Source organism: Aotus nancymaae, unplaced genomic scaffold (genome assembly GCF_030222135.1).
Source record: "Aotus nancymaae isolate 86718 unplaced genomic scaffold, 86718_ANA_hifiasm-v0.15.2.pri h1tg000029l, whole genome shotgun sequence".
Taxonomy (NCBI): Eukaryota; Metazoa; Chordata; class Mammalia; order Primates; family Aotidae; genus Aotus; species Aotus nancymaae.
The window spans coordinates 14316256-14331852 of NW_026988442.1; the positions used below are offsets into that span (position 1 = coordinate 14316256).

Consider the following 15597-nt stretch of genomic DNA (forward strand, 5'->3'; position numbering starts at 1 on the left):
TGCATTTTGCAGTGAAGAAAACAGTCTAGAAATTTAATTGATCTGCCTGCCATCACAGAGTCGAGATTTAAATCCAAGCCTGTCTGAGTGCGCTTGTGCGCTTTCTCCCACACCATGCTGTGAGGAACCAGAGCGGCCCCCAGGCCGTCACGCTCCAGGCAGCAGTAAGGACAGGGACTCTGGAATCCAGCAGTTGTGAGTGAGTCTTGCCTCTTCTCCTGACTAGCTTTGTGACCTTGCCCAAGTTGCTTAAGCCTATAAATGGGGATAAAACTTACATCTACCTTATAAGTTGAATAATAACTGAGAACGAACAGCATAAAGCAGCTAGTCACCATCCATTTTGAGCTGTGAGGGTTTGTTCATACAAACCCTGTTTTACCTGATTGGGTTTCCCTGTTGGGTTAGGGGCATCCACATGCTTCATGCCACTAGGCCACAGTGTTTCCCAAATGTATTCATGCTTTGAAATCACCTGGGGCTCCTGTTAAACATAACTTTCCAGGCTTCTGCACCAAAAAGTCTTAATTTATTAGGGCCAAAGCAAGACCCAGGGAATCTGTGTGTTTACCAAGCGTCCCAGGAGATTCTTATGATCAGACAAGTTTAGAAAATTCTGCTTTAGGGGATAGATTCTAATCAGAGAGCTACAGGCCAAAGATTCACAGCAGTTCTGTCACCTTCCGAAGGCTTTCCCTTGGAGAGACTGCCTCTGATCATGTTTCCAGGGCTGTGTTCCGTAAACCTAGGGGTCTTGTGCTCTCCCTGGGAGTAGAGATAGAGGCTGGGGTTCCTGTCCTCTATTTCAGTCAGAGCACACTGAACCATCAGCTTGTGATTCTACATTGGTTTTAATTCGGGAAGGGGTGGCCAATTTAAAAACTACCCTACTACTTAAAAAAAAAAAAAAAAAAAAAAAAAAAAACTACCCTACTAGAGTTTACAAAAATAACATAAACCAATTTATGTGAGGCTGGGAGGAGAGAGTCCACTGAGACACTGTTGCTGATAACAGCAGCGTGGCCAGTGAAGGAAGACAAGGGCCATGCCTGACTCACCTCTGTTCCTGTGTCACTCACCACAGACTGCAGAGTCAGGTCAGTGAACATTAAGTGAACCAACCACAGTGAATGTTGCCATCAGCTCCTTTGATTTGGAAATTCCCGAGGACTGTGTTCAAAGGAAATAATCCCAAAGGAAAAAACCCAAAATTTTTGCAAGCATGTTAGATGCCATAATCAGTAGATTAATAATTATTATAATGGCTGAGTGTGGTGGCTCACACCTGCTCCCAGCACTTTGGGCCTGCTCCCACAGGCCAGGATTGACAAGCGGCCCTGTGGGTAGAGGTGATACAGCAGTACCTGTATCTGTCACGTGCCTGGCTCTCTGCTGGGCATGGTTTGATTACGTGTTTCTTGGCTGCCTCACAGGGTAGACATTATTGTGGCCACCTTTACGGACACACATGGACATCCCAAGAGGTCAGGCCATGCCCAGTTGCTGGACACCCCCACCCCCGCCAGTTCTCTAGCCCAGTGTATTCAGTGGGCTCTAATTTTTTCAGTGCTCTTAGAGAGCCTCTTATGCGTGATGTCAGTCTAGGCCTTGTTTTGGAGAAGCAGAGTTCTCAGCAATTCCTACTTAAATCAAGCAGAATGAAGGCCATCAAGGGCAACAAAGTAGAGGTGCTGTGTCTTTGGATAGAACACTGATTTCCAGCTGGATGCGGTGACTCACACCTGTAATCCCAGCACTTTGGGAGGCTTAGGTGGCAGATCACCTGAGGTCGGAGTTTGAGACCAGCCTGGCCAACACGGTGAAACCTCGTCTCTACTAAAAATACAAAAGTTAGTTGGACATGGTAGCAAGCGCCTGTAATCCCAGCCACTCGGGAGGCTGAGGCAGGAAAATCGCTTGAACCGGGGAAGGCAGAGGTTGCAGTTAGCCAAGATCGCACTACTGCACTCCAGCCTGGGCAACAAGAGCAAGACCTTGTCTCAAAAAAAAAACAACAACACAATGTTGATTTCCAAGTCAGCAGAGCCCTGGCAAACACAGAGCTAGACAGAGCATGCTCCCCAGCCCTGCCTAGTTCTGATTAAACTATATGGTCATTTCATTCACAGGAGACCGGGAGCCCTCGGGACACTGTGGAGGCAGGAGCAGTCCCCCTGCTCAGGCTGCTTCTGATCAGCTGGGTGGCCTGAGGCAACTCCTTTCCCCTCTTCAGCCCCCAACTGCCTGGAGTGCAGTGATGGTCCAGGGAATCTCTTTTGGGTACCTCTTGCTTCAAGACCTGAAAGACTTTTGTCACTAAGAGAGAAACTTCTGGGATTGGACATTTTGACTCCAAGGAAACAACCCCAGGGGCTGGCAGCCCCAGCTGTGACCCCTAGGCTTCTACCCAGACTCGCAAAGGAGAGGTTCTCATTCTTGCCTTAAAACTGCCCCTAAAGCCAAGCCTTTTCACTGGGGAGATCTAGCCCCAGCTGCTTACCTTTTAGATACTAGTGAATGCTGCTTTTTTGTATACTCATGGGGCTGATCGCACCATACCTAAAAACATGGAATGCAGAATGAGCCCACCTGGCTTTGAGTCCGGGCCCTACTTACTTAGCAGCTATGTGGTTCGGGCATAAGCCACTCTCTCTATTCAGGTTTCTCATTTGTAAAATATGGATAATTCTGCCTTCCTCTAGGGGAAGTTTTTAGAATAGTACCTGGCACGGAATGCCTATGAATGTCTCAGTAAGTGTGTGTGTGTGTGTGTGTGTGTGTGTGTGTGTGTCTGTGTGTCTGTGTGTCTGTGTGTCTGTAACTTGCGTCCCATTCTCAGGGCACCCACATCAGTGTCTGGTTTACATCTCACACAGTGACCCTGCAAGGCAAGGGTTTGCCCATTTTTCAGATGAGAAACCCAAAGCTGAGAGAGGTGTGGGAAACTGGCCAAGGTCACCCAGCTGTGGATGGGCGTGGTCAGAACCCAGGATCTGGGTTGGTCATACTTCCCACTGATCCATGGGGCCTTTAAGCCCTCTGGAAGCTTCCATTAAGGATGATTATTTGGGGATAAATGTATTTGGGATCCCTGTGATCTTACCTAGGGTTTTCCTACCACCACCACCACCTCCTGCCCTGCTCAGCTGCCTCTTCCTTCAGGACCCCCTCCCCGATCACCCCAGCCCAGAGTGGTTGCTCCTGCCCCTGAAACCCGTAATATACCTGAGTCCTGATACTTTCCAGCCACCTGCCACTGCCTTTTGACATCTCTGCCTTGGCTAGATTCAAATGGTGTTTCATAATAAAAGTGTGAGTTTAAGCAGCTTTACTGAAAACGAGAGGGAAATTTCGTTCCATTTGTACTTCTCCACACCCCTGCCATCCTCTGCTGCTACCCACACAGCAAAATAAAAGGCTTAAGTGTGTAAGCCCCATGAAGGCAAAATGGTCTCTTGTGTTCATTCCTGTCTGCAGTACTTAGGATGGTGTTGGCACAGAGTTGGTGTTTGACTAAAGTATCTGTTGAATTTTTTCGAGGTTTTTTATTGCTTGAAGGAACTGGGTGTAGTGGAAGGGCCTGGGGGCAAATCCCAACAGATTGGAGCCCCAGGTTAGAAACTGTGCCTCCCTGGTGACCATCTACTTCTGCAAGCTACACAGTGTTCATTTGTTGAGGCAGAGGCTGGGAGCAGGTGGCCTAGTAACTAGGCCATCTCTGAGGTCTCCTCCAGCTCTGGCAGCCAATGAATCTGGAATTAGTCTTTGTCCTTGTTTGAATTTCTTCCCCATTTTGGTCCCTTTCCCTGTACTTCCATGTTTTCTTTTGTTTTTGGAGTGAACCAGTAGATGTTTAGTTTCTTGTCTGTTTCACACAGCTCCCGCCTGTATGGATGTGATTAGACTCATGCCAGTATCTGTACAATCTACTGAAAGTAGACACTTTGACCACTCACCAATTGCAGTCAAAGCTTAATACTCTCTCTCTGGGGGCACTAGTGAGCAAATCAGAGTTGGTCAAGCCCTTGGGGAGCTTACGTTGTGGTGGGGGATGGAATAATGATCACTTTGGGGTTTTTTTGTTGTGTTTTTTTTTTTAATTTTCTTTATTTTTTTTTTTAAGGATGGGGTTTCACCATGTTGGTCAGGCTGGTCATGAACTCCTGACCTCAGGTGATCCGCCTGCCTTGGCCTCCAAAGTGCTTGGATTACAGGTATGAGCCACCACTCCCGGCCATGATCACTTTGTAATGGTGCAGTGTCACCTGGGAACTGCTGACAGGAATGCTATGTGGTGCTGGGATGGTGCCACCAGTAGGGATGGAAGGTGTCACCCGAAGATGGAGACCTCGGGGACCAAAGTGGGAGTCATGAGTGAATAGGGGAAGGAAACAAAGTTCCAGGCAGAGGGATCTATGAGAAGGTGGCTTTGTGGTGTATAAAAAGAGAAGGTCAAGGGGTCTGATCACCCAAACCATGCCACGTCTTGAGACTGTAGGCCTCTTACCATTAGGGTCCAAAGGTAAGCTAAGAGGAGGATTCCCGGCCAGGTAGCAAGAACAGCCAACCCAGAGCTCCACCTGGGCTCTGGTCCTGGCCTTTGGTGGGTGGGCTGTGTTTCAGCAAGGCCCTTCCAGGTTTAAGCAACAGTCACATCCCCTCAATTAATGGAAATGGGATTTATTGTGTGAGTGGTGTTCATTAACTTTTATTAAGTGTACTCTTGCTAAACATTCTCAGATGAATTAAGCAATATTCAGCCCTCCCAGCTGAATAATATCTGAAGCACAGATACTATTTTACAGATAAGGCAGTGGAAGCTCAGGAGGTTTTATCACTTGTCCAAGCCTGCATAGCTGTGAAGGGGCAAAGCTGAGTGTAAGGTCAATTTGGGGCCCTGTTAATCCGGCCATAGCTACCCAGCCTAGGAATCGGCTAAAGGCAGTCATGAGACTGACCTGCTGGGTGGCAGGAAACTGGCCCAATCTTGTTTTCTTAGGGCCCCAGGAATGCGATGGTGGGCAGAAGGGGTCGTGGTGGTTCCTACCCCATTGCTGCCCCATCATGGGTAGATTATAATGGACGCAATCATTACTGCCATCCTCAGGAAGCTTCACCTGTAGAGAAGGCCTCACAGGGTCCTACCATGCACATTGTGGCCATCCAGGAGCCAGCAGCAGCCATGGTGACCTGGTCATCTTGTCTCTTGCAGACAAGTGATGACGACAGCCTGTTCTCCTGACTCCACTTGGCTCAAAAAGTCTCTCTAACTCACCTGCTTCTTTTGCCACCATGTCCTCTTCTGCCCACCCTCGCATTCCTCGTGCCCTAGGAGATCGGCCAGTTTCTTTCCCACCCAGCTGGTCAGCCTGATAACTGCCTTTGGCCGATACCTAGGCTAAGCAGCTGTGGGCCAGATAAGCAGGGTCCTGGGCCCCAAAGCTGGCCACTTACATATGAGGAGCCACTTGTGCCACATTCCTCAAGTGCCTGTCAGCTGGCACCTGGGCTCATGGATGGAGCCTTCTGCTCATATGTCACAGCCAACTCACAAGTTACCTGCTGGCCCAATTGAGCCACATTCCTTACCTCTGTGACAGTAGGCACCATCCAGTGAGTAAGGTCCATTTAATGGTTCATCTCAAGGAAACAGTCCTCCAAACAAAAGGCTTGGTACACAGTGATGTTCACTGCCCAGATAATTATACTGGTAACAAACCCACCCCCTAAGTAGCCAACAACAGGGGCTGGGGAGCTCTGTGGACTGCCCACTCTGGGCTCTTTGAAAGAGGTAACAGTGCTATTTACAAAGGGTCAACATACGTTTCATGTTTCTGTGTTTGTCATACACACATAGAAACATGCTTTAACTTGGGCACACAGTCATGTGGACAGTGTGTTTACAGCTGGACCCCAAGCCTCCCTTGGGTGGGAATGGTGATGGTTATATCCCAACACAAGTTGACTTTTTCTCTTCTACTTTTTGGTATTTAGAAATTTATAAAGCCAGGCGCGGTAGCTCATGCCTATAATCCCAGAACTTCGGGAGGCCGAGGTGGGTGAATCACCTGAGGTCAGGTGATTGAGACCAGACTGGCAAACATGGTGAAACCTGTCTCTACTAAAAATACAAAAATTAGCCAAGCGTGGTGGCAGGCGCCTGTAATCGCCGCTACTCGGGAGGCTGAGGCAAGAGAATCGCTTGAATCTGGGAGGCTGAGGTTGCAGTGAGCTGAGATCATGCCACTGCACTCCAGCCTGGGCCACAAAGCAAGACTCTGTCTCAAAAAAAAAAAGAAAGAAAGAAAAAGAAATTTGTAAAAGCACTTCCTGGTTTGGGTTCTAAGCATTATGAAGAGAGTCTCCCTTTAAAAAAAAAAAAACAAAAAAACTTATTAGTTTTTTTATTAAAAACCTTATTAGTTTTTTTACAAACACTTACTAGTTTTTAAATCTGTGTCTCTGCTTGAATCGGAGCTAGTCTCTCCTTTTACTACTGGGAACCAGTCAGCCCTGGGAAAGGAACCCAGGAGTGAGCCAGCAGGCCTGTGTGTGAATCCTGGCCCCACTCTGTGACTACCAACAGTTCGCCTCACCACTCAGAGCCTCTTGGCAAATGAGATGGTGTTGCCACCCACGGAGTAGTTCTAGGGCATGGCCCTGGCATGCTTTGGGTGCACAGCACCATGCCTGTCACATAGCAAGCCCTCTGCGGATGGCGGCATTGACCAGGAACTGCTATTCCAGTTGTCTCCAGTTAGAGGTGTGGGTGGGAGCTCGGTAGAAGGGGCTCTACATCCTCTCAGTCTCCGTCTGCTCTCCCCTCAGGCATTCCCATCAAGAGCACCATGGACAACCCCACCACCACCCAGTATGCCAGCCTCATGCACAGCTTCATCCTGAAGGCACGGAGCACCGTGCGTGAAATCGACCCCCAGAACGATCTCACCTTCCTTCGAATTCGCTCCAAGAAAAATGAGATTATGGTTGCACCAGGTAAGGGGTTTTCTGCCTCCCCATGTAGGAACAGACCTCACGGCACATTCTCTGGCTCATCAGGAGGCCGGGCACAGTGGTGTCTCCAGAGGATCCAAGCAGGGCCCAAGGAGTTGAAGGAACTGGGTTGTTGCCTCACTGCCTAGCCAGACTCCTGGGGGAGATAGACACGTGAGCATCATGCGTGTCTCTCTGCCTTGATAGGGGGAAATTCAAAGGCATTTGGGACATAGAAGAGGGTGTGACCAGGCCTGTTGGGCTGTCTTGTCTGCAAAGGCTTCCCAGAAGAGGGGACATTGGAGCTGAATCTTAAGGGCACAAGAAGCAGTGTGAGCAAAGTGGAGGGCAGAAAGCCACATTTGGAAGAATATTCAGTGATTCTGCTCCAAAATGTAAAGTAAAAGTACTGTATCATTTTATCCTTGAAAACATGTTCTGCCCACATGTTAAGGCCAGGCCTGTCTTAGGCCCTTGCAGCCAGCTTTTCCTCCTGCACCAGAGCAGATGCTGTGTTTCTTTCACATGAATTGCTTGGCCTTGCATTCGGGGGCTGTGTGGTGCAACCAGTGCCTGTGTTTTGGCCTTGGGATCATTGTCACTGTAAGGAGATGTTCATTCTGGGAGGGGCCCACAAGGGTGGGAACACAGGAGCCCCTTGCTCTCACTCATGGACTGCGGTGGCAGACAGAGCCTTCAGGACCATCTTTGCATTGTTACATTTTTCTCACTCTTGTTTTTTTTTTGTTTTTTTTTTTGAGACAGGAGTCTTACTTTGTCGCCAGGCGCTAGACTGGAGTGCAGTGGCGCGATCTCGGCTCACTGCAACCTCTGCCTCCCAGGTTCAAGCAATTCTCCTGCCTCAGCCTTCCGAGTAGCTGGGACTACAGGCGCACGCCACCACACCCAGCTAATTTTTGTATTTTTAGTAGAGACAGGGCTTCACCATGTTGGCCAGGATGGTCTCAATCTCTTGACCTCGTGATCTGCCCGCCTCGGCCTCCCAAAGTGCTGGGATTACAGGCATGAGCCACCGCGCCCGGCCTCACTCTTGCTTTTTTTTAGCTGAGCCACATGGTTGAGTGTGCGTGCGTCACACATGCCTGTGACGGTACACTTCCGCTGCAGTGCTGCTTATCTAGGGCATCAGGACGTGAGTGGGGAGGGGTGAGAGGTGAGACTTTGGTCCATTTAGAGGGGGTCACAAACACCTAATCCAGTTGCATGGACTTGATCTTGCAAGTAAAGGTTTTTAGGGCAGGAGGTGATAGGATTATGATGAGGGCCCAGATGAAGGAAGGCAATGGGAGATCTAGGGACACAGAGTGCCCTGGGTGTGGGAACACAGATGGCGAGGAGGCTGGCCACAGAGTTCTGAAGTCATTTGATGGGGGTCAGCCACTCCCCACAGCAGACCAGTGTAGGTCTGTCCCTAGGCCTTAAAGGATGGGAAAGAAAGAACTATAGAGCCAGTCACAGCAGCCCACAGTCTCCCTGGGACACTCCCTAGAGGGGTGGGGACAGAGCAAGTCAATCACAGAGAAGGGCAACTACCCCAATAAGGGTAACTCCAGAGTCGTTTACTCCAAAATCATGCTGTCCGTTGTGTGATACCTGATCCATCAGGGAGAAAAGACTGTAAGAGGCCCAGAATCTTTTCCCAGCCTTGCCTCTCACAGGCATGACCTTGGGCAAGTTGCGGAACACTCCCAAATCCACATCTGTAAAATGTCGAGTAGGAAGTAGGGGACTGTGCTGCACCGATCTCCTGAGCCACCCTGCCTGGTTGAGTGTGTTAACCTGGGTTCGGGAAAACAGCCTTGGAATCAGATTTGAACTGAAATCCTTCCCAGGATGTCATGTTGTGTGGCTGCAGAGGACAAAGTTTCCCTCTACTAAAAGTCAGTCTGGGAGGCCAGGCGTGGTGGCTCATGCCTGTAATCCCAACACTTTAGAAGGCTGAGGTGATCTGATTATGAGATCAGTTCAAGACCAGCCTGACCAACATGGTGAAACCCTGTCTCTACTAAAAATACAAAAATTAACCAGGCGTGGTGGCACGTGCCTGTAATCCCAGCTACTTGGGAGGCTGAGGCAGGATAATTGCTTGAACCTCGGAGACAGAAGTTGTAGTGAGCCAAGATTGCACCACTGCACTCCAGCCTGGGCAACAGAGCAAGACTCCGTCTCAAAAAAAAAAAAAAGCCCAGGAGTGATCTTCTACTCACCCTGTGCACAGCAGACCTTGTGCTCCCCAGTGGCCCACTGGGAGTTCAGGATGTGTGGGAAGGGGGCACATTACGTGGTCTCCAAAGCAGACAGATTCTCCATGGACAGTGTCCTTTGGCATAAACCTCCTGAGAATGTCTCCTCCAGAAAGACAGCATCGTCCGAAAGCTTGTGGCCATTCAGGTCTCAAGTTGGCAGCAGTGGCATCTCCAGTTTGGCCCTGAGGACCCACAGGCATTCAGAGCCCATGAGTGTGGTTGGTGCTTGAGTCCAGGATGGACAGCTCCCAAATAGGGGTTTCTCCTTGGGGTCCAGAGGCCCCGAGGTCCCACAGCCTTGTCAGTGGAGGAGGATGAGTGGCCTGTCTCTGGCCGTGGCACAGCTCAGGTCCCACTATCTCCCTGCCGCACACACGCAGCGCTATGCTGGAGGACGGTGGCACGCTGAGCTTGCCTTACACACAGAGCATGCTTCTTCGGATCAGCTTCACTGCTGCCACTCAGTCCTTCCTGGTCATCAAATGCTTATCTGCCTTTTTAAGTCCGTCTCCTCCACTTGACAGTAAGTTTCATGAGGGCAGGGACTTGTAAGTGCATAGTAAGCAGCTAACCCATTGATTAAATAAATGAATGACTCTGTAAACCTCCCTCCATTGCTGACACCCCACTGTTGGGGGTCAGAGTTAGGGTCAGCAGTGGAATGAGGTCAGGGATGTCTGTGGGGCATAATTTTAGGATGAAAGCCAGTAATTTCACACTCTGACATACCCACTTTTATGTGGCCAAGAAAAAATAATTGGGTTTTGGTGCCAGAACTCCTGTGGTCAGGAGCTACCATGCAGAGCCTAGGAGGCACTGGGGCTGAATTGCCTCAGGATGGCTGCAGAGCACAGGACCCAGGGCTGACCACGGGTGTAGAGCAAGCCTGGCTACTGCTGGAGGTGCCTATATGAGACTGTTCAGCACCCTACACATCATGGGCAGCCTGGAGCAGCCTGGCCCAGGAGGAAGATATCCACGCCTTCCCAACCACCTGACCTGACTCCATCTGGCTGAGGAGCTGCTTCCCAGGCTGCAGACAGCAGCAGTGTTCCAGACAGACTGGCTTTCTACATGTGTGCCAAATTCACCCCACCCGGGACCAGAACTGCCCAGGTGAACAGACTCTTTTTTTTTTTTTTGAGACAGAGTCTCTGTTGCCCAGGCTGGAGTGCAGTGGCACAATCATGGCTCACTTCAGCATCAACTGCAAAGGCTCAAGCGATTCTTCTCCCTCAGCCTCCCTTGTAGCTGGGACCACAGGCATATGCTGCCACACCCAGCTTTTTTTTTTTTTTTTTTTTTGAGATGGAGTTTCACTCTTGTCCAGGCTGGAGTGCAATGGCGCAATCTTGACTCAACACAACCTCCGCCTCCCGGGTTCAAGCAATTATACTGCCTCAGCCTGCGGAGTAGCTGGGATTACAGGCGCACGCCACCACACCTGGCTAATTTTTTGTATCTTTAGTAGAGACAGTGTTTCATCATGCTGGCCAGGCTGGTCTCAAACTCCTGACCTCGTGATCTGCCCACCTCGGCCTCTTAAAGTGCTAGGATTACAGGCGTGAGCCGCCTTGCTTGGCCAACTTCACTAATATTAAAGCTGAGTAACTAACTCAGCCTACACAACCTTTAACACTCTGCCTCTCACAAAACACTTCAAGTGGTATTACTGGATTTAGGGCTTGATAATATGGAATAAAAGACACTGATAGCACTGATTGTGCCTATTTTTATCAGTGGCTTATTAGTTATTTCTGTTTTTATTAGTGATTTTTATTTATGCAGAGTGGTTAGCATGAAACTCTTAGTCATTTAGTTTCTGTTTCTTCCCAGTTGCAACAGCCCATCTTCCTGAGAAGAACAAAGCTTTAGGCTTGACTCTGAACAGCCACTAAGCGGCTTGGCCAAGGTCCTGCCATTTCTCTCATGCTCAGCAGGGGGCAGCAGACCAGGACAGTTCAGAGTATGGAGTCAAACCCAGGTCCCTGTCCATACTCCACCCATGGATTTTCCTTGGCTTGAGCAAGCCCTTTGACTTTCTGAGCCCTCCATGTTCTGAGAGTGACTCGAGGATTCACTGGGTGCTGTATGAGAAGTGGGTGGCCCAGACCAGGACACAAAAGAAGCCTTGATCAGTGTTTGTAGTTTGATTAAGTGGGCAAAATAGAAACACCCCACTTCTCCAGTTTCCTTTTCAGTAAAATGAGAGGCACTCAGGCTCACCTCCGAGGATTTGCACTTGCTTTGATTTCATGATGGACATTCCTCTTTTCTGGGCCAGATCCCTGGGGCTGGAATCCAGGCGGCTTTGTCCCCTTTTGACATTTTCTTGTTCAGAAGGTTCTGGAAAGCCAACAGATTGAGTTTGTGACAAAAATTGACTTTAACTGGCTGAGTGTAGTGGCTCACACCTGTAATCCCAAGAGGCTGGGACAGGAGGCTCACTGGAGCCCAGGAGTTCGAGACCAGCTTGGGCAACATAGTGAGACCCCATCTGTACAATAAACTTTTTTTTTTTTGAGATGGAGTCTTACTTCGTCACCTAGGCTGGAGTGCAGTGATGCGATCTGCAACCTCTGCCACCAAGGTTCAAGCAGGCCTCTTGCCTCAGCCTCCCAAGTAACTGGGATTACAGGCACCTGCCACCACACCTGGCTAATTTTTATATTTTTAGTAGAGACAGGGTTTCACCATATTGGCCAGGCTGGTCTTGAATTCCTGACCTCAAGTGATCTGCCTGCCTTGCCCTCCCTCAGTGCTGCATGAGCCACAGTGCCTAGCCTTCTACAAAAAACTTTTTAAAAAATTACCTGGGTTTCGTGGCGTGTGCCTGTAGTCCCAGCTACTCAGGAGGCTGAAGCAGGAGGATCACCTGAGCCCAGGAGGTCAAGGCTGCAGTGAGCCGTGATCACACCACTGCACTCAGCCTGGGCGACGACAGAGCAAGACCCTGTCATGGGGGGAGAAAAAGAGAAAAGAAAGAAAATGACATTACCCGAGTCCAGTGAGGTTATGGTTGGAATTCCATCTTTGACAGTACCTAGCTGGGTAACCTTAAGCCAGTGGTCCTCCCACAGCCTACAACATCGGCATCACCTGGGAACTTGTTAGAGATGCAAACTCTTGGGCTGTGCCCCAGCCCCACTAAATGACAGTTCTGGGAGTGGAACCCTCCAGGTGGTTGGGATGCCCCCTCCTTTGAGAACCATGGCCTTAGGCAATTAATGGAGCTCTTTGAACCAGAGTTCCCCCCACCTGGAAAACAGGTGAGAATCCTGCCCACCTGCTGTCACTGTTGTGGGGAGGATTAGAAGAGAGGATGCACTGCAGAGTGCCTGCTGCCCGGCATAGGGGAGCCCCTCTTGCAGGAGCTCCCGCAGGAAACATGCACGTTTATCTTGTGTTTTCCCAGCACTTGGAGATACTGAGCGTTCATGCTTCTTATTGCTTTCTCCCCTTCCTCATTTTATGGTTAGTGATTTAATGGCTTATTTGCTTTCTTGTCTGTTCTCTCATTTTACATTTAGTGATTTTTTTTTTTTTTTTACTTTTCTCTTTTGCAGATAAAGACTATTTCCTGATTGTGATTCAGAATCCAACCGAATAGGCCACTCTTCTGACTCCCTGTCTCATTCCTTAATTTAATGCCCCCCCAAAAATGTTAATGTCGATCATGTTAGCAGACTGGCATGTGACAGTCACCTTGGAGCCCACTCAGACCAATCCAGTGACCATGTGTGGGCTGGTGGCTCTTCCTCCCCAACCAAAGGAACCCCTGTGCTGTGCTGTCCTCCCCCAGAGCTCCAGGGGGGCCCTCTCGCCTCACTTCCAGGTTTTGGAGCAAGAACTTGCGAGAAGCCCGCACCCAGCTTCCTTCTGACCTTCAGTTCACTTTGTTGCCCTTGGAGAAGGCTGTTTTTCTTTAAGTAAAAATAACCAAAATGCTTACATTTTGCTTACCCTGCTGTTGTGACTTTAAACACTAGGTTGAAAAGGCCTCTCTCTTCCTGTGTAATCACACGTCAGCGGCCTGGTTGCCTCCTCCAGCGATGGTGGGAGATCATGCTCACGGCCTCCGAGAGGCCTGCTCCTTCTTGTGCCTGTGGCCGTGCTTACTGTAGCTTGGTGTGTGATTGGTGCCCTGGTTTCTGGGCCTCTCAGCCCTAGTCCCCCTTTTACCATTTCCCACTGCTGCCAGTGTTGAAAGGTTTTTTTCCTACTGTGCTGCACTGGGGAAAGGAAGAGAGCAGTGCTTACTGAGGACCCGGAATGCACCTGGTGTGTCATATACAGTAGCTCTGTAGACTAGAGCCACCTCAGACATGAGGACCTGGGGTCTGAAACGCTTGCCTATGCCCTCATAGCCAGGACATGGGTCTTGGACTCAAATAGCCCCACTCCTCCCACACTGCCTGCCCCAGAAATCCTGAAGGGCACCTGTTCACCCAAATAAGCCCATCCTGGGCAGACATCTGCCCTGCAGACTCGGGGTGCAGGGGTCCTCTCATCAAGAGCTTCCCAGAATTCACCTACACTCAGGCTCCCACCCACCTCTCGCCCAGCCACACTCTTGTTTTTTCTCTCAGAAACCACATATATTTAATTTTATTAAGGTTTTTCTTTTTGTCTTCTTTTCCTGTTACACGGGGAAAATACCACACTGTGTAGTATGAGCCTGGAAATCCCCGTCACTGTCCTCCCTGCCCCAGAAGGCACCACTGTCTGTGAGTTCTTCCATCTAGCGATACTTGCCAGATTTTCCAGTGAAGCTTCCTTAAGGCTCTCACAGGAGTCTTGGGAGTTTAGGGGTGTAGTTTACAAGGGCTTGGCAAAATTTCTTCAAAATCTACTTTAATGAAAGATAATAGGAATTTTCCATTCTATAATATTTCTGTGATTGTCTTAATATAAAAATAATCCTTTCAAACAGTTTTCCCCGAATCTTCAAGTCACGTTGTCTGGGAAACACTGGTTTACCCCGTCCCTGTGGACCTCGGAAGCGCCCCCTGAGAGTGGGTGACTTCGGACCCTGCGTGGCAATTATCTCCTAGGTTCCATGCTTCAAACAAAAGTGGGCTGTGGCCAGCAGCGTCTTCCTTGTGTTCTCAGAAGCTGGGATCCAGGTCTGAGGCTCCTCCGTCTTGCTTAAGTTTCTCTAAGTATGATGCGGAAGGAGGTCAGAGGAGGAGAGGTCAGGTTTCTAGGATGGGGGGTGGGTCTGTCCCTGGCGGGAGGTGCTCTGGCTCCAGAGCAAGCGTTCGGAACGGGGCTGGGGGCCTGTCCCTTCCACCATCCCTTAGTTCCGCTACTACTCCCTGTTGTTTGCCTTAAAGTGCCCCATCCTAAAAGCATTCCATCAAGGTCCTGGGGAAAGTTTCTTACGAAAATGAAGATACTCTGCCTCCCAGTCCCTTGAGCACCAGGATTTTGTACATCAGGAGCCCACCATGTGCATTAGGAGTTTGTAATGCAGCAAGGCAAGCATAATTCCCTGGACTCATCTTAAGACATAAAAATTTGGCCTGGTGTGGTGGTTCCTTCCTGTAATGTAATCCCAGCACTTTGGGAGGCCAAGGTGGATTGGTTGCTTGAGCCCAGGAGTTCAAGACCAGCCTGGGCAACATGGCAAAACCTCGTCTCCACCAAAAATACGAAAATGAACTGGGTGTGATGGTGTGCACCTGCAGTCCCAGCCACTGGGAGCCTGAGATGGGAGGATTGCTTGAGGGTGAGGGTGCAGCAAGCTATGAGTGTGCCACTGCACTCCACCTAGGTGACAGAGTGAGAACCTGTCTCAAAAAAAAATATGAAAAGTTTATGGCCACAGAGAAGGTTTACAGGAGAAAAGGAAACGGTTAAAATTCAGATTTTTCTTTTTTAAGACGGAGTCTGTCGTTCAGGCTGGGGTGTAGTGGTACAACCTCAGCTCACTGCAACCACCTCCGCCTCCCAGGTTCAAGGGATTCTCCTGCTTCAGCCTCCTGAGTAGCTGGGACTACCGGCATGCGCCACCATGCCCGGCTAATTTTTGTATTTTTAGTAAAGATGGGGTTTCACCACATTGGCCAGGCTGGTCTCAAACTCCTGACCTCGTGATCTGCTTGCCTAGGCCTCCCAAAGTGCTGGGATTACAGGCGAGAGCCACGCTGCCTGGCCAATTTTTTAATGAAAAACTTCAAACCTATAGATAATTGAAATAATTGTGTATCTTCCATCTCAATTCTACAGTTAACCATTTTGCTATATTTCTGTATCACATAACTTTCCATTCTTCCATCTATCTATCTTTTTTTTATGCATTTCAAAGTATATTGCAGGCAGTACCTGCCCCTAA

At 49.4% G+C, this 15597-nt stretch overlaps 1 protein-coding gene across 1 annotated transcript in view; it reads left to right on the forward strand.

Annotated features, from left to right (window-relative positions):
- DYNLRB1 (dynein light chain roadblock-type 1) overlaps window positions 1-13230 on the forward strand; it is a 28302-nt gene extending 15072 nt beyond the window's left edge. Inside the window, exons 3-4 of the mRNA XM_012455154.3 lie at window positions 6829-6996; window positions 12827-13230. Coding sequence (XP_012310577.1) covers window positions 6829-6996; window positions 12827-12870 — 212 coding nt within the window. The 3' untranslated portion in view covers window positions 12871-13230. The remainder of the gene's footprint in view (window positions 1-6828; window positions 6997-12826) is intronic.
- The last annotated feature ends 2367 nt before the right edge of the window (window positions 13231-15597 follow it).